At 44.3% G+C, this 19,424-nt stretch overlaps 1 protein-coding gene across 1 annotated transcript in view; it reads left to right on the forward strand.

Moving 5' to 3' along the window:
- The window catches only part of ATG2B (autophagy related 2B), a 97,969-nt gene that overhangs the window by 4,855 nt on the left and 73,690 nt on the right, over positions 1–19,424 (forward strand). Inside the window, exons 2-7 of the mRNA XM_056546119.1 lie at positions 2,954–3,116; positions 3,247–3,396; positions 7,472–7,574; positions 7,656–7,818; positions 9,639–9,818; positions 15,141–15,237. Coding sequence (XP_056402094.1) covers positions 2,954–3,116; positions 3,247–3,396; positions 7,472–7,574; positions 7,656–7,818; positions 9,639–9,818; positions 15,141–15,237 — 856 coding nt within the window. The remainder of the gene's footprint in view (positions 1–2,953; positions 3,117–3,246; positions 3,397–7,471; positions 7,575–7,655; positions 7,819–9,638; positions 9,819–15,140; positions 15,238–19,424) is intronic.

Here is a 19,424-nt window from a genome sequence, read left to right on the forward strand (position 1 = left end):
ACATTTCAACTCCTCCCTACATAACCGCAGCCGGTGACCAAATGCCGCATGTGGTGCTCATCTCTCTCTGAAGCAAAGTCCCCGATAGTCCAGCACAGCAGCAAAGAGATATGAAAGAGGGCAACTCACCAGTCTTGCAAATCCGCAGCGGCTTTTATTAATTATACGTATATAAAAGGTGCAGATGTACAGGAAACATATCGCCGCACGAGGCGGACGCCAGTGTGTTCCACATAAGAGCTAGGGGAGGAGATTTATCAAAACCCGTCCAGAGGAGAAGTTGGTGAGTTGCCCAGAGCAACCAATCAGATCCGTCTGGCGGCCGCTGCCGAAAATACTTCAGCGCTAGGGCCGTGGGGCACTGAGCCTTCACCATTGACGGCTATGCAGTGCTCGCGGAATCTGCGCAAAGAATGAACATGTTCTTTCTTTGTGCGGAACAGTTTCAGCAGCAGAATTGTCCGCTGCTGAAATTCCGCAGTGTGCACGGGTCTTGTGTTAAGTTCACACCACTGAATTCCGTTCGCGTAATTCCGCCTGTGGAATTCCGTAATGTGAACGTACCCTTAGTCTCAGGCTACAAAGTTGCGGGAAGATATAAATCCTAACTTAGTCACGTGTTTCAGTTGCAGGATCTATATTTACATTTTCACCTTCGCAGCCAGAGACTACGGCGACTTTGTATGACTTGCGTGGGACTTTAGCATTATGGGGGGAGATTTATCAAAACCTGCGCACAGGAAAAGTTGCTGAGTGGCCCATAGCAACCAATCAGATCGCTTCTTTCATTTTTAACAAGGCCTCTGCAAAGTGAAGGAAGCGATCTGATTGGTTGCTATGGGCAACATGGTCAATTTTCTTCTGCACAGGTTTTGATATATCTCCCCCTATGTGTTTTTTGCCAAATTTGTATCCTGATTGCTTCACCCTCGGGCTCTGAAGGTGACAAGAAAATTGAGACCGCTATCTTGCTGCCACAGCGTGACTGGAGTTACGGTTTAAACAGAGATCCTGCTACTGGACCAACATCGGAGTTACTCTTTAAAGGGGAACTCTGCTGGAAAACCTTTTCTTTTAAATCAACTGGTGCCAGAAATATATATATTTTTTTAATTTCTTTTCTGTCTGATCTCGGTGCTCTCTGCTGACACCTCTGTCTGTTTTATGAACTGTCCAGAGCAGGAGAAAATCCCCATAGCAAACCTCTCCTGCTCTGGACAGTTCCCAAAATGGACAGAGGTGTCAGCAGAGAGCACTGTGGCCAGACAGAAAGGAAATTCAAAAAGAAAAGAACTTCCTCTGTAGTATACAGCAGCTGATAAGTACTGGTGGGATTAAGATTTTTAAATAGAAGTAATTTACAAATCTGTTTAACTTTCTGGAGCCAGTTAATATGAAAAAAATAGTTTTTCACCGGAATCTCCTTTTGAATCTCTAAAGTCCCATTGACTTTGAATTCCCTAACATAGTAAAGCAGCATTAGTTTTCTGAAGCGGACAACCCCTTCAATGATACAATGCATTTCCATGGGTATAGATTATGTGCACAGAGATTCATAGGTCTATCCCAAACTGTCCCCCTTTGTGGTTACAGTCTTAGAGATGAAGGAGCAGCAAAAATATTACAAAGCTGGTGCCATTTCCCAGGAACCCTTTTCATTTCGTCGATGCCCAATTGCAGGAAACAGAAAAACTGCATCTTCATCCTGCGGTGTCTGGGAGACTGATGACATCTCTGCAGATAAACCTAGAATAGCCTCTAGACAGGAGCGTCAGCCCAAATATATCCAGCAATGGAGAGAAAACTCTGATAGGACTTATCTCTAGGAAATTCACAGATATGTCAAGTGGCTAAATACATAACGGAGATCACGTCAGGCAGATAACGGAGATTGTCCTTGTGTATTATGTGCTTCATCCTCTATATAGTATAAACTGCTGAATCATTAAAGGGCATGTCCACTGTTTTACAGGAAATATAGAATTAACCTACATAATGGGTTAACTTTCTGAATACATTACATTACTTATCCTGTACTGACCCTGAGTTATATCCTGTATTATACTCCAGAGCTGTACTCACTATTCTACTGGTGAGGTCACTGTGTACATACATTACATTACTTATCATGTACTGACCCTGAGTTATATCCTGTATTATACTCCAGAGCTGTACTCACTATTCTGCTGGTGAGGTCACTGTGTACATACATTACATTACTTATCCTGTACTGATCCTGAGTTATATCCTGTATTATACTCCAGAGCTGTACTCACTATTCTGCTGGTGAGGTCACTGTGTAAATACATTACATTACTTATCCTGTACTGACCCTGAGTTATATCCTGTATTATACTCCAGAGCTTTACTCACTATTCTGCTGGTGAGGTCACTGTGTACATACATTACATTACTTATCCTGTACTGATCCTGAGTTATATCCTGTATTATACTCCAGAGCTGTACTCACTATTCTGCTGGTGAGGTCACTGTGTACATACATTACATTACTTATCCTGTACTGATCCTGAGTTATATCCTGTATTATACTCCAGAGCTGTACTCACTATTCTGCTGGTGAGGTCACTGTGTACATACATTACATTACTTATCCTGTACTGATCCTGAGTTATATCCTGTATTATACTCCAGAGCTGTACTCACTATTCTGCTGGTGAGGTCACTATGTACATACATTACATTACTTATCCTGTACTGATCCTGAGTTATATCCTGAATTATACCCCAGAGCTGTACTCACTATTCTGCTGGGGGGGGGGTCACTGTGTACATACATTACATTACTTATCCTGTACTGATCCTGAGTTATATCCTGTATTATACCCCAGAGCTGCACTCACTATTCTGCTGGTGAGGTCACTGTGTACATACATTACATTACTTATCCTGTACTGATCCTGAGTTACATCCTGTATTTGTCTCCCATTTTCAGAGTCTTAATGAAATCATGGAGTCGGCTGATGCCCCCCTGGAAGTGACTGAAGGCTTCATACAGACCATCTCCCTGTCGGTGCCTTGGGGGTCCTTATTACAAGATAACTGTGCACTAGAAGTGAAGGGGCTGGAGATGGTTTTCAGGCCAAGACCGCGACCACGTAAGTAAAAGTCACAGGATGACGCTCATCCATTTCTTCTAATTTTTTTTATGCCATAATCTCTGCCCTTGGATTGTTCCATATTACATGAATCCTAAATTTTAGTTTTTGTCCCCCGATTCTCCCCCAGGGTCCGCCTCTGAGCCAATGTATTGGTCCAGCTTTATGACCAGCAGCATGCAGTTGGCCAGGGAGTGTCTGAGCCAGAAACTCACCGATGACCAGGAATCATCTCAGCCTTTCGAGGGGTTGGAGAAGTTTGCAGAAACAATAGAAACCGGTGAGACTTAAATAGTTACTGTCTTTTCAGACAGAGATAATAGATAACCTACCTGGTTTCTAACACTGTCACCTCATTTACCAAAAATGACTCCTTTCCCCAGAACAACGATTCCAAATTCCTGACCACTAGGTGTGACGCCCCCCCCCCCCCCCATTCCTGCAGTCTGCTGCCCGCCCACTGCTTGTTGTTAGTAGTAGCTAGGGCAGAACACAAAAAACATACTTACTTTGTATTAAAAAAAAGTTTGATGTTTATGTAAAAGCAGCACAATAAATTAGCAAGCAACCATGGTATCCTTTTAATCGTATCGACCCACAGAATAAAGTACACTGCTTAAAAACTCATTTTTTTTCAATCCCCCCCCCCCCCCCAATTAAATGGGCACTCTCGGCACTCTCATTAAAACAAATGTTTGCTATTGCACTCCTTAGGGTAAATAAAAAATCTTTCTAATGTACCTTGTTTAAATTAATGAAGTTTTCTATGTTTTATTTGAGTTTAAAAAAGCTGCCACTAGGTGTCTCCCTACTTGTTCAGAGCACATCTCCCCCCCCCCCCCCCCCCCCCATTTTTGCACAGTCTTTAGACTCCTGCTGCCCTGGCAGAAGTCCAAAATCAGGAAATGCAGTCTGGAGTGCTGAGGGGAGTTTGTGCAGCCTTGGCCAGTCATAGCTCATCTCACACTGATCTGCTCTGGGCTGTTTGTAGCACAGTGAGGGAGGAAGTTCTCTCCTGTATGGCTTCAAATGATGTCCTGCCTGCTGGGGAACACCCCTTCCCAGTCTGTGAATCTGACTGAGCAGAAAATACAGAGCAATATCAAGGTAGAAAACTAAAAAATAATAAAAATAAAGGCAGGGGGTGGTTTATCATGATGGGGGCAGTGAATTGGGAGGATTATAGAATCTAAAGAGTACCTGTCACCAAATAAACTTCTCTAAACTAACAGGCTATTTTCCCTAACTGCTCCTAGCACTCCTCACACCCTTAGAAAAAATGTCAGAGCTTTAAAAAGCTGTATATCTTACCTTTCTTCTTGCTCACATAGTGCAATCTTCCAGCAGAAGGAAGCGGGCTTTTCCCAGCAGGCATGATGTCACTGAAGCCTGCTGTGGGACCACTTTAGCCCTCACATGGTTGTAGTGCTGTGATGAATAGAAGACCTCAGGCTCTGTGCAGCAGCTTTCAGTCTCTGCTTCTTTCAGTGAGGCTTTGTTCTGCTTTTAGTCTGTGCAGTTTAGTCTGTGCAGCTTTTAGTGAGGCTCTTTGCACCTGTCAATCACGGTCAGTGCAGAGAAACACTTCCTGAGTTTGGTCTCCTGCCATTACAAGCAGAAGACCAAAATTTTGACCAGACGGAATGTGTTCTGGCCAAGAAGGGAGACCCCTGGTAGCCAGAAGTATACAGCCAAAAAAGTAACATAAAACTTATTTTATTATTATTTTTTTTTTAATGGAAGCCAATTACAAAAGTTATTTATTTTGGCATAAGGAATCAAATATAAAAAATCATGCTTAATGGCTGCGCCCATTTAAAAATATCATGGTAGGGTACTCCTTTTTTTAATAATTTTTTTTTGTTTTGCTCGCTGTACATTTTATGGTAAAATGAAAGGTGTCATTACAAAGTATAATTGGTTGCAACAAAAGTCCTCATATGGGCCTATAAATGGAAAGGTAAGAGTTATGTCTCTTAAAAGGTAAGTAGGAAAATACGAAAACTCAAAAATGAAACTTGACTCTGTCCTCAAGGCCGAAATGGGCTGTGTCCTTAAGGGGTTAATGCAACATATTAAGCTGTGGCGGTTTACATTTGTTCTCCTTGCCCCTGGGGGTATAAGCAGTTTTTTTACAAAGTTCTGCAACGTTCTAGTGTGCCTTGTGTTTCTTTTCCGCACCATTTTGAACATGATTGTCTTTAAGCAGAGTTTATTGAGTACAAACAGGACAGTACAGTATGCTTCTCAACCAGCCAATGAAGACGCAATGATATGAAATAAGGGTAACGTCTGAATTGGGCAGCTCCGTTGCAGAACCCATTTAAAGGGGTACTCCACTGGCCAACGTTCGGAAGTAAATGTTTCTAATGCTGTTTTCACTCTGCCGAGGTCGGTCTTGCCCGTCACGACATCACAGTCATTCCCCCTCAATGCAAGTCTATGGGAGGGGGCGTGACAACCGTAGACTTGTATTGAGGGGGCATGGCTATGATGTCACGAGCGGGGCAGGACCGTGATGTCACGATCCTCCGCCCCGTATCGCCAGTCATCCAGCACTGTACGAAGTTCACTCCGTGCACCGGATGTCTGGGGTGCCGCAGCCGAGATCGATGGATAGGGGATAAGATGTCTAGGGGCGGAGTACCCCTTTAAAGTCAACTGGATCTTTCATTATGTCTTATCATGAATCCAAAAATATCAGGGTTCCAATACAGGGCTGAGCAGATCTTATTGGGGTCATCTATAGAGGTAACAGTAGGTGTTTAATTGGTCCTGTATGAAATGTATTCCTCCTGTGACTGCCCTTGAATCCCCTTCTTGAGTGCCAGTGATCAATTGACAGATTGTATCTGCTCAACAACAGTCTTTGAAGTTTCCATCCAGAACAATAATAATAAAAAAAAAACAACCCTACAGATATAACTATTTTCACAGCTGAAGGTTTGTTAAATTTTCCGGGGCGAACATTCCGTTACGTTCAGGGTACGTTCAGACGAGCGGATTTACAGCGTGTTTTACGCTGCGGATCCGCCGCTGAAGGACCTCTGTATGGTGGCTTTACGCCGCTACGTGCAGACACACTGAAGCGCATGCGCGGTGTACTCTCACACATCGCCGCCGCTCCCCGTGCTCTATGAGCTAGGCCGAGAGCTGCCGCAATGTGCAAGTATACTGTGCATGCGCGCGGCGACTCGCACATCACAGTGTGTCTGCTCGTAGCGGCGTATTACTGCTCCGAGCTGGCACATGTACAGCAGCTTACAGAGGTCCTTCAGCGGTGGATCTGCAGCGAAATACCGCTCGTCTCAATGTACCATAAGGCTATGTTCTGCATTGGAGGCTCACTGGGGTCTCTATCGCAGAAAATTGTTCAAAAAAACATGGCATGGAAATTTTTATTTTTTATTTTTTTTTGTCTGGAAAACCCAACAGATCCCAATAAAGTAGAGCCCCCTGTTCAGTTTTTTTAAAGGAGATCTGCAGCCCTAGACACTTATCCCCTATCTGCAGCATAGGGAATAAGTGTCTGATCGCGGGAGGGTTGTCCCAATGCTGGGACCCCTGTGATCTCCTGTACGGGGCCCCGGCCCTGCCGACATGTTACCTCCATGTATCTCTATGGGAGAGGCGGAGATGCAGCGTTCGCTGTATGGAGGGGGCGTGTTGTCGACCTCAGTGAACTTGACGACACGCGCATTAGCCATGCAAAGCCGCAGCAGTGCCGGGTCCCCGGACGGGAGATAGGGGATAAGTGTCTCATCGCGGGGGGTCCGACCGCTGGGACCCTGTGATCAGACACTTATCACCTATCCTGCGGATAAGGGAATAAATGTCTAAGACTGCAGTACTCCTTTAATCCTTTTGCTCCTAAATGGAGCATATGATTGGAAAAACAATGGAGCCTCCAGGTGCAAATGTGAACATAGCCCAACCTGTCGGCCGCAGCATGAGGCAGCGGCCGCCCCGCCCCCTCCATATATCTCTATGGGAGAAGCAGACATGCAGCGTTCATGCATCCCCGCCTCTCCCATAAAGCCGTACAGAGGGGGCGCCTCGTGACGCGCATTAGCCACGCAGAGCCGCGTCATGTCGGGTCACCGTACAGTACATCATGGGGGTCCCAGCATCGGACCGCCCCGTGATTAGACACTTATCCCCTATTCTGCGCATGGGGATAAGCCAATGGAGCGTGTGAATGGAAAAACAATGGAGCCTCCAGGTGCACGGGTGAACATAGCCCAACCTGTGTGTTCGCGTAGCATTAGAACAAACGTCCAGTTTTTGTGAGGTAAAAAATTTTTCATTCTGTGAATGTTACTTATTTTATTTAATTTTATGTCCTTCTTTTCTAGTCCTAAGACGCGTCAGAGTCACGTTTATCGACACTGTTTTTAGAATAGAAAATATCCCTGAGAACTCTAAAACTGGATGTGCCCTCGAAATTAGAATCAGCAGGTAGGTAATGGGGGTCTATGGTGAACCCTCTGGTGTGCGGTGTTGGGTAGGTGGTCTCACCCTCTGATCTTATACTTGCAGGACTGTCTATTCCGATGAGACTGTGGACGAGCAGTCCGGGATCAATGTCCACAGACCTTCTGCCTTTGCTCATAAAGTTCTGGAGCTGAGCGGAGTCTCCTTTTTCTGGGACGAGTTCCCGGCCTCTGCAAAGTCTTCACCTGTTTCTTCAACATTGCACGTGGTAACGGACTTGCTTTTTGTATATGTGTGAAAGTCCTTCAACCTCTTGAGCAGTGTTTTCCAACCTGTGTGTCTCCAGCTGTTGCAAAACTACAACTCTCAGCATGCCCGGACAGCCGAAGGCTGTCCGGGCATGCTGCGAGTTGTAGTTTTGCAAAAGCTGGCGGCACTTTATTTGGAAAACATTGCCCCAGAGGACATGCGACGTACATGTATGTGCTGCCGCCTGGGCCTTGGCACGCAGCGACGTATATGTATGTCTCACTGTTCATTAAAGGGTTACTCCGGTGGAAAATATTTAACTTTCTGGCACCAGTTGATTTAAAAAATAAATAGATTTGTAAATAACTTCTATAAAAAAAAATCTTTACCCTTCCAGTACTTTTTAGCAGCTGTATGCTACAGAGGAAATTCTTTTCTTTTTGAATTTTGTTTTTGACAGGTTTGACATCAGTCATCTCTCTTGTCTGCACCTCCATAAATTGGGGTCCAATCGGATTCCATGGCAGCCAGAGTGCCCCCAATTACCTCCATGCATTCCCTGAGCTCATCCACTAGAGCGCCAATCACACTGAGCAATGCTATGCAATACCACAGTGTTGTTCAGTATTAGCAATCTATTGATTTACCTAGAAGGACTTTAATGTTAAATAAAATAATAATAAGTTTAGTAAAAAAATTTTTTTTAAAAGACCGTCCCTGAAAAGGGAGTCAGAGTTTTGCAACATCTGAAGTTCCACAGTTTGGGGTTTACTGCTATATGCCTTTCAGTGTACTTCTTTAAAGGGGTACTCCACTGCCCCAGCTGTGAGTAGGCAGCGGTGTCATGACTTCATGCCACACCCCCTCAATACAAGTCTATGGGAGTGTGCGTGATGACCGCCACGCCCCCCTCCCATAGACTTTCATTGAGGGGACACGACCCTGCCGTCCTCACCCAGCATTTTAAAGGGGTAGTCCAGGAAAAAACTTTATATATATATATATATATATATATATATATATATATATATATATATATATAATCAACTGTCTCCAGAAAGTTAAACAGATTTGTAAAGGAGTTCTATTAAAAAATATTAATCCTTCCAATAATTAGCAGCAGCTGAAGTTGAGTTGTTCTTTTCTGTCTGGCAACAGTGCTCTCTGCTTGTCTCGGGAACTGCACAGAGTAAAAGAGGTTTGCTATGGGGATTTGCTTCTACTCTGGACAATTCCCGAGACAGGTGTCATCAGAGAGCACTTAGACAGAAAAGAACAACTAAACTTCAGCAGCTGATAAGTACTGAAAGGATTAAGATTTTTTAATAGAAGTAATTTACAAATCTGTTTAACTTTCTGGAGCCAGCTGATATTTACATATATATATATATATATAAAAAAAAAATTTTTTTTCCTGGATAACCCCTTTAAAATGCTGGGTGAGGACGTCAGGGTCGTGTCCCCTCAATGAACGAACACTGGGTGCTGCACTGAGATCGTGGGGGTCCCAGCACCGGACCCCCGCGATCAGGCATCTTATCCCCGATCCTTCGGATAGGGGATAAGCTGTCTAGGGGCGGAGTACACCTTTAACTGTTGCAAAATAACGACTCCCATCAAATCTAGACTGGTGATATCTATTGGACTTTACTGGGACTTGTAGTTTTGTAATGGTTTCTGCAACTCTCCATAGAGGGAATTGTGTTTATTAGAGACCTAGAGTGCTGTGAGTGCTGTTATTCTGGGAGATGTTGTGCGCCACAAATGACAGCTAATAAACAATGAGGCTTTTCTACATCATCCAGCGGGTGACATATCATATCTATTGCTGTTCTTCAGGAAACTGAGCCAAAACTGTCACCCAGCTGGAACCCCAAACCAGTGTTTGAGCCCCACCCGCAGTTCACAAGAAGCGTGACCGAAGTCACCCCCTCTGACCCCGTCCAGATCGCCACACTGGTCGGTAAAATTGAGCTGGGGCTGATCCTGAAACAGAATGAAGTTCTTCCGGGGGCAAAGGTCAGTAACTTTCTAATAATACACATTGGCCCTGATTTACTAACATGATCTCGACTCTTTTTTTCGGGTTATGCGACACGTCCTCTGCGACACTTTGTACGACACATTTTACTGGTAAAAACCCGACAGTTTTCTAATTACTCTATTTTTTTAATCCGACTAAAGGGACGTGCTTTGCATAATTTGGGGCGTGTTCCCGACCTTTTGTCCCAAAACCCGACAGTTGTATTTAAAAACTCACTAGAAAAATTGTGAAATACTGAACCTAAAAACCCGACTGCCTTGAGGTGTGGGGAATCTGTTAAAAAGTGTGTTTTTATATATATATATATATATATATATATATATATATATATATATATATATATATATATATATATATATTTTTTTTTTTTTATCCACTGACTTTAACCCCTTAGTAGTTTTTTATGTTAAACACTCTGAAAATAACCCGACACTCTTAGTAAATCAGGGTCATTGGGGGAGATTTATCAAAACCTGTGCAAAGGAAAAGGTTTCCCAGTTGCCCATAGCAACCAATCAGATCCATTTTTACATTTGTTAGAAATGAAGGAAGCGATCTGATTGGTTGGCAGCTTTTCCTCTGGACAGGTTTTGATAAATCTTCCCCATTAACCAGACTTATGGAGGGGCTAAGAAAAGCTAAAGGAGTTATCCAAATCAACCAAACCTGAGGCTGATTCTTCTGCAGCTATGTTTTTCTTTTTCTTCCACTTTTACTATCTGTTTGTATTTTTTAAAATTTTTCTCTGTTAAAATTCCTTAAAGGTTTCCTGTCATTTTAGGTGATTTTTCAGGATAAGCTGCCCTGTCTGTGTACATGAGGAGCAGCACCATAATATGACTTGTATATGGCATTTTTTTTACCTGTTGGTACCCCATGTTTGCAAAAGATGAATATAAATACACCATTCATTTGTGCCGGTTTGGTTCCTGAGATATTGCGTGTTAGATTTTTATGAAGCCCCGCCCACTCTCCACCCCATGTTGTTAAAAGGTAGCTCCCACCATCCTATTTTTTTTTCTATTGCCAATCCTATTGCCAATCTATCCCTAACCCCCTCCCTGCTTTTAATTTTTATTTTTACTATATTAAAAATAACTTTTTTCTGCCTGGTAGTGTGCTCACTACCAGGCAGACTTCCCCAGCAGGCACCACGTCACTGATGCCTGCTGGGGGGGGACTTCCGCCCTTAGTTCATCCACACAGGGTGCCTCCAGCTGTTTCCCCACTACAACTCCCAGCTTGCCTTGACATCTATTGGCTGTCAGGGCATGCTGGGAGTTGTAGTATTGAAACAGCTGGAGGCACCCTGTGTAGATAAACTATTAGCTAGCTACATGCGGCGCTAGCCTGTTCCCTCCGTTCCCCCCCCCCCCCCCCGCGCGCCATACCCCGTTCCCTCCATCACAAACCCCCCTCCCGCATACCCCGTTCCCTCATTACACTTACTGCAGAGTCCGGCAGCGGGCATGCAGGGACAGCGGCGGCAACGAGGCGGTGGCGATGTGCGGGAGGAGTGGCCTCCCAGCCAGTGGCCGGGGAGCCAATGCGCTTGCTCCCTGCCTGTCTGATTGACAGGCAGGGAGAGAGTGCAGTCTAACTGAAAAAGGACTGATTGCCTGTCCAAAATCAGTCCTTTTTCAGGCGTGACGTCACGCCAGGCTGCAGCCGGCCACTAGGAGGGAGACCCCTAGTGGCCGGTTTTCAAATGTAAATTAAACCATTTTAATTAAAAAAAATAATAATAAAAGTATATATAGATATGTTGTAGTACATAAGTACTACAACATATCAAAAAATAAAGTTGGTGACGGTGCCCATTTCAATTTTAAAAACAAGTACACCATTCATTTGTGCTACATTTGTGCTGCCAAAAATTATATTGGTGCCACTTTGGTTCACAATATTTATTTTTCCTGTAATGCTCTTTTCATTAGTTATGGTTAACATGGAATACTGCAACTAAATATGGCTAAACAATGTTTGCTATGTATAATGGTAGCTGTACTGCTTACCTGTCCCTCTGAAATCTCATTACGGGCGTGTTCACACTGCAGAATCTCCGTCTGGAGAAATTCCTTGTGGAGATTCTGAAAACGGCGCTAGGACCGCACAGACATTGCCAGTCCCCATAGGTAGTTATCCAGTCTGCGCAGAATTCTGCTGAAAAGATGGACATGTTTATTTTTTGATATTCTGTAGTGTGGATGGTGCCACGGAATCCCATTGACAACAATGGGACTCTGCTGAACTGGTTTTTCTGAGTGGAATTCACAAGCGCAATTCAGCTCAGAAATTCTTTAGTGTGAACACACTCTCAATGTCTGTCCACACTCCTCCAACCAGATGTAACTTTCTATATATTTTGCAGTATTTTTCATCCTATAGGACGCACCGGCGTATAAGACGCACCCAATTTATAGGTGCAAAATCTAAAAAATTTAAGATTTTTAACCCAATAGTGGTCTTCAACCTGCGGACCTCCAGATGTTGCAAAACTACAACACCCAGCATGCCCGGACAGCCGTTGGCTGTCCGGGCATGCTGGGAGTTGTAGTTTTGCAACATCTGGAGGCCCGCAGATTGAAGACCACTGCATAGGAGGTAATACTCACGTGTCCCCGCCGCTCCGGACCGTCACCGCTGCCCTGGATGTCGCTCCATCGCTGTCGCCGTGTCCCCGTCGCTCCGGAACGTCTCTGCTGCCGGCCGGGTATCCTTGCACTCCGTCGCCCCCATCACGTCGTTGCGCACGCCGACGCACGTACGTGACGACGAGGAAGGAGAGCGCCGGCCATACAGGGGATCCCAGCACGGAGAAGACACCGAGGAGGCAGGTAAGGTCCCTCCCGGTGTCCTGTAAGCACTAACCCGGCTATTCAGTCGGGCTGTTCGCGGTGAAATCGCGGCGGTCCCGAACAGCCCGACTGAACAGCCGGGTTAGTGTCACTTTCCCTTTAGACGCGGCGGTCAGCTTTGATCGCCGTGTCTGAAGGGTTAATACAGGGCATCACCGCGATCGGTGATGTCCTGTATTAGTCGCGGGTCCCGGCTGTTGATGGCCGCAGGGACCGCCGCGATAGGGGTGTATTTGCCATATAAGACGCACCGACTTTTTCCCCCCAGTTTTGGGGAAGAAAAAGTGCGTCTTATACGGCGAAAAATACGGTAAGTTGTGGTTTGGGCTTCTGCACATCCATCAAAAAAGAATTACTACACAAACGGCACTAGTGCTTGGTTGTAGAGGTTATAAATCCAAGAGTACCCTGATCTTGTTCCCCAGTGATGGCGCAAACTCTTTAATAATGTGTGGTCTCCTCCAGGATCAAGGTAGCAGAGATGCACATACAGACGTGACCACCTCTGCCAGGTATAACCTCTTCTCATCACTGACCGGTCACGGTATATGAAGTATTAACCCTGTGTATGTCATAATAAACCATATACTGTATTGCTACGTATAATCCCTTAATGCTTAATTAACTTCTCTGATGACTACTACATTGGTGCAACCTTTATCCTTGTCTGGTTGGGGTATCGGCAAATCTAGCGCGCAATATCGCGGAAACCAAAGTGGCACAAGCGTTAATTTATGCGGCACAAACTTGGCACAAACGAATGGTGTACTTGTTTTTAAAATTTAAGAACATGGGGTGGAAAGTGGGCGGGGTTTCAGCATATCGATTCCGCAATATCTCGGAAACCAAAGAGGCACAAATGTTCATTTTTGTGGCACAAAGGCAGCACAAATGAATGGTGTATTTGTTTTTACAATTTAAGAACATGGGGTGGAAAGTGGGCGGGGCTTCGTAAAAATCTAACGCGCAAAATCTCAGGAACCAAACCGGCACAAACATTCATTTTTGTGACAAAAATCAGCAAAAACGCAGCACAAATGAACTGTGTGTATTGATATTTATCTTTTGCGAACATGGGGTGCCAACTTCACATAGGTGTATTTTTTAGCAGATTTCTGCTCTGCAGGCTTTATCTCTCATTTGCAGTTCTCCCTCCTAACCCCTCCATAGACTTGTATTACTTGTCTTACAGACACAAGACAAACACATCAAAGGTTTTGAACAGTCTGGGTGTCTTGATCCTCAGCCTAACACACTGACTCTTTGTCGTGGCGTCCAACCTTTCGATATCTTACCTGTTGCGAAACTACATCTCCCATCATGCCTAGACAACTTGCTGCAAGCTGGTGGCCATAGTTTGGTTATATATTTGTTTTTCATGGAGTAGAGTTGGAACACCTTCATACACATGGAGATAGGATCAGTTTTAACCCTTTCCAATTTTTTTTCTACTCTTTCCCCACCCGTTGGGTCTAAAAATGGCTGAGGGATGTGAAATTACAGACACACATATTCAGTCTATACCAGTGTTTCCCCATCCAGTGTGCCTCCAGCTGTTGCAAATCTACAACTCCCAGCATGACCGGACAGCCGTTGGCTGTCCGGGCATGCTGGGAGTTGTAGATTGGCAACAGCTGGAGGCACACTGGATGGGGAAACGTTGGTCTATACCTATAATTCAGTATGGGCTTTGTACACCTACAGCTTGTATACACTTGGTTTTGAGCACAGAAGTATTAAAGGGGTATTCCAGGAAAAAACTTTTTTATATATATCAACTGGCTCCAGAAAGTTAAACCGATTTGTAAATTACTTCTATTAAAAAAAATCTTAATCCTTTCAATACTTATGAGCTTCTGAAGTGAAGGTTGTTCTTTTCTGTCTAAGTGCTCTCTGATGACACCTGTCTCGGGAAACGCCCAGTTTAGAAGAGGTTTGCTATGGGAATTTGCTTCTAAACTGGGCGTTTTCCGAGACACTTGTCATCAGAGAGGACTTAGACAGAAAAGAACAACCTTCACTTCAGAAGCTCATAAGTACTGAAAGGATTAAGATTTTTTTAATAGAAGTAATTTACAAATCTGTTTAACTTTCTGGAGCCAGTTGATATATAAAAAAAAAAAAATTTTTTTCCTGGATAACCCCTTTAAGGTTATTGTGGTGCTGTTCACACGGCAGAATTTCGAAGCGGAATAATTGCGCTTGGAAATCCTGTTGTTTTCAACGGGATGCCGGAAACATCTGGTGCAGAAATTCTAATTCCGGCCTCCACAGCAAAAATTGTCGGCGCATTTCAGAGCGGTCCTAGCGCCAACTGATGAGTCGGCGACTGCTGAAAACGGAATTTCCGGCTGAGAAATTCCGCAAAAATCACGCCGAATGTGAACAGGGCCTTAGGATTAGAGCTGGATACTGATGCGCATTTCTGTTTTTCCTCAGCTGGATGTGGACGGACGTGTGGATTCCTTTCACGTCTTCCTTTCTCCTCGCCAAGTTCACCTCCTGCTGGACCTGTTGTCGTCGGTCGCCGGGCCAGGTAAGAGAAGCTTCTCCTCCGCGCCCCGTACGCCCAGATGGATAAATGTCACCTCTGCCTTGTCTCTTCAGCTCTGTCCTTTCAGTCACCCTTTCCCGAAAACATCTGTTCCTCTCAGTGTGCCGTAAGCCGCCTCCGCTCTGTCTGCTTCAGGGGCTGATATCATGTCCTAATGGTTTTCCAGATAAAATGCATCATTAATAAGAGTTTTATGGGGAATCTGTGCAAAACTCTGTACTGTTTATATGATGTGTGTGGTTGTTTTTTATTGGATCTCTCATATAGGCCCTTTTGTGAGCTTTTATAGCAATGTTATTTCGGGGATTAATTTCCGTCTGATTAGAATTTATGTAAGCAGCTTGTCTCCATTGAGTGCGTATGCATTAACCCCTTCAGCCCTGCGCCCTACTCTTAGGCTATGTTCACACAGTGTAAAATGAACGAATAGCAAAATACGGCCGTAAAAAAAGAAATAAAATACATCCATATTTTTTATTTCTAATAGTCTATGTTCACACAGTGTATTTTATTTCATGGGTACTGCTCCTGCCTTTTTGAAGCGCACTTTCGCGCTTTCAGCAGCTGGGACCCACAGCTAATACCGGACATCACCGATCGGCTGATATCTGACATTAAAGGGGTACTCCACTGGAAAACTATTTTTTTTTTTAAATCAACTGGTGCCAGAAAGTTAAACAGATTTGTAAATTACTTCAATTTAGAAGTCGTAATCCTTCCAGTACTTATTAGCTGCTGTGTGCTCCAGGGGAAGTTCTTTTCTTTTTGAATTTTTCTGTCTGACCACAGTGCTCTTTTCTGACACCTCTGTCCATTTCAGGAATGGTCCAGAGCTGGGTGGTTTGCTATAGGTATTTGCTCCTACTCTGGACAGTTCCTGACATGGACGGAGGTGTCAGCAGAGAGCACTGGGGTTAGACTGGAAAGAACTACACAACTTCCTCTGGAGTATACAGCAGCTGATAGGTTCTGGAAGGATTAAGATTTTTAAATAGAAGTAATTTACAAATCTGTTTAACTTTCTAACACCAGTTGATTAAAAAAATGAATAAAAAGCTATTGAATTTAAAATTTTACAATAAAATAGGGTATTTATGTAATTATACTGAACTTGAAAATAAAGATATTGGTAGGGGACATTTATCCATGCTTGACACCAGAAAAAATAAGAAATAAGGCTTGCGAAACATGTATGACTTGTCTATGCTAGTTTTCTGGTGTCAAGTATTGATACATTTCTCCCATCATATTATTTATATCACACAGTAGACATCGTAAAATAGAGAACCCAAAATAATATTAAAAAATTATAAAGTTAAAATACACTATATGGACACCAAAAATGGTTAGTTATATTTATGCCACCATTTTGGTTTCCATATACAGTGGTTCCTCAACATATGATGGTAATCCGTACCAAACCGACCATCGTTTGTTGAAACCATCGTATGTTGAGGAATCCGTGCAATGTAAAGTATAGGACAGTGGTCTACAACCTGCAGACCTCCAGATGTTGCAAAACTACAACACCCAGCATGCCCGGACAGCCGTTGGCTGTCCGGGCATGCTGGGTGTTGTAGTTTTGCAACATCTGGAGGTCCGCAGGTTGTAGACCACTGTTAGAGGAAGTTGTACTCACCTGTCCCCGCCGCTCCGGACCGTCACCGCTGCCCGGGATGTCGCTGTCCATCGCTGTCGCCGCATCCTCGAGGTGTCCCCGAAGCTCCGGCAAGGCCTCTGCTTCCCCGGCATCCGTGCTCTCTGTCGCCGCCATCACATCGCTACGCACGCCGTTCGTATTGGATGACGGGACGACGTGCGCAGAGACGTGAGGACGTAGATGGAGAGCGCCGACAATGCAGAGGATCCCGAAGAGGACACGCCGGAGCCCCGAGGACAGGTAAGTGATCGTCAGCGGTGCACACAGGGCACCGTAAACGGCTATCCGGTGGCAGCTGAAGCAGTCAGCGCTGCTAGATAGCCGTTTATGCGATGGCCCCGACATACAAAAGCATCGTATGTTGATGCTGCCTTCAAAATGCGATGGCCATCGTATGTCGAGGGGTCACTGTAGTGTATTAAATGAATCCAACGAGCACACCTCCACAGTAATGTCAGGATCAAGCAGGACGCTGGGACTCTCGACTGGCTAAAAGATTTTATTACCCATAATGCATCGCGTTTTGCGGTAACTCCTGCCTGATGAAGCGGAGTTACCGCGAAACGTGTTGCATTATTGGTAATAAAATTAAGCCTGTCGAGAGTCCCAGCTCCCTGCTTGATCCTGACATTACTGTGGAGGTGTGCTCGTTGGATTCGTTGTTTGCTTGCCAGGAGCGGCTGCAGGGTCCCATCTTACCCATGGTTCTATGCCTATACCAACAGTTGTACGTGGACAGTACAACCACCGTTGGTGAGCACCAGTTTTATCTGGCTAATTATTGTTCCCTCTACGGTATCACACTACGGAGCGCTTGTTCCTTTATTTTCAGTTGCATATGGTGTATTGTAAATTTTTATAAAATTTTAATCATATTTTTATTTTTATTTCTTGCAAACAGAAGTTCACCTAAGGCTATGTTTATAGAGAAATTAAAAAGGTTTTGAGGAAAGATGTGTATTATCAGGATTACATTTATATCTTTTATTATATGGATTTCATCATAACACATTTCTAGGCCAAACGTAGCCTCTTCCTCAGATGTATGATAGCAAATGATATCCCTTTGGTTCACTCTGCTGTGAGCCAACTCCTGTATGCAGCAAACAGAGTTATCCTGGTAGTATGTGGCAAATGGAGTTGGAACTACCAGGTCAACTCTGCTCGCCACGTACAGGAGTTTGCTCGCAGCACAGTGAACCAGAGGGATATCATTTGCTATCGTACATCTGAGAAAGAGTCTATGTTTGGCATGGAAACGCGTTAAGATTGCCATTTAATAAAGGATATATGTAAAGGTTTGGGTTTGACCACCTGTAATTCTGTTTTGTTTATTGATGTCAAAAGTTTTACTTTTAAGTTGTACTTAAAAATTGATTAGTTGCCCGTTTTTATTTTTTTTTTATTTTCTTTTTATCGATTTAATCAGATAAATAAGATTAAAGGTGTATTCCGCTGCTAGACATCTTATCCCCTATCCAAAGAATAGTGGATATGATGTCTGATCGTAGGGGAACCACCGCTGGGGTCCCCCGCAATCTCCTTTAGCACCCGGCGTTCAAAACAAATGCTGGTTTCCTGCTGCAGTGGTCGTGATGTCACAGCCCCGCCCCCTCCATTAATGTCTATGGGAAGGGGCGTGTCATCTGACACGTCCCCTCCCATAGACATGAATGGAAGGGGCTTGGCCGTGACATCATGGCCGTAACATTGGCCGAGCATTCTGAACAAAATGTACCACTTTTAATCAGATTAAAACAAAAAAAAAAAATGGAATTAGGGTTAACGGGGAAAGACAGGAGGCAGCACCTAAAGATTTAACAGGGGAGTGAGGGGTCAGCACCTGAAGGGTTGACCTATGAACCGGAGCCTTGCTGCAGGGGAGATGCAGTACACAGACCTTAGTGATGGCGACCTATTCCCTGCACCAGGAAGACCTGTCACTGCAGGGAGGATGGAAAACGGAGCTTCTGGCCAGAATGAGTGGGCTCCAGTGATGTCAGGACCATAGGCGCTGAGCACCAGGAGGCAGCACCGGCTCCGGACTGAACTGCAGGGGGGGCATCGGAGGGTAAGGGGGGGGGGGGGGGGCATCGGACGGTAAGGGGGGGGGGGGTAGAGGGGAACACGTAGTGGCAGGAAAAGTAGTAACTATAGTTAGGTTTTTTCTGTTTCTAGGCCCCGCCCCCTAACGACTGAATATTCTATATCGGAAATAGTTATTGACGATTCCCTTTATCAATTTTTATCGATAAAGTTGTTAAATCGTTGCAGCCCTATTTGTCACAGCATTGTACTAACACTGATATTACTGTGCATACACTTCTCAATGATGTGTACATTTTCAGTGTCCATAAAACAAGTTAAATAAAAAAAAAATATATATATATATATATATATATATATACAGTATATGTGTGTGTATATATGTAAAATGTATTCTGAGAATGCAGTGGTTTGTGCCAATCACCCAGATGTTTCCTCCCACTGGGACTATATATGTAAATAG

Source organism: Hyla sarda, chromosome 11, assembly GCF_029499605.1.
Source record: "Hyla sarda isolate aHylSar1 chromosome 11, aHylSar1.hap1, whole genome shotgun sequence".
NCBI lineage: Eukaryota > Metazoa > Chordata > Amphibia > Anura > Hylidae > Hyla > Hyla sarda.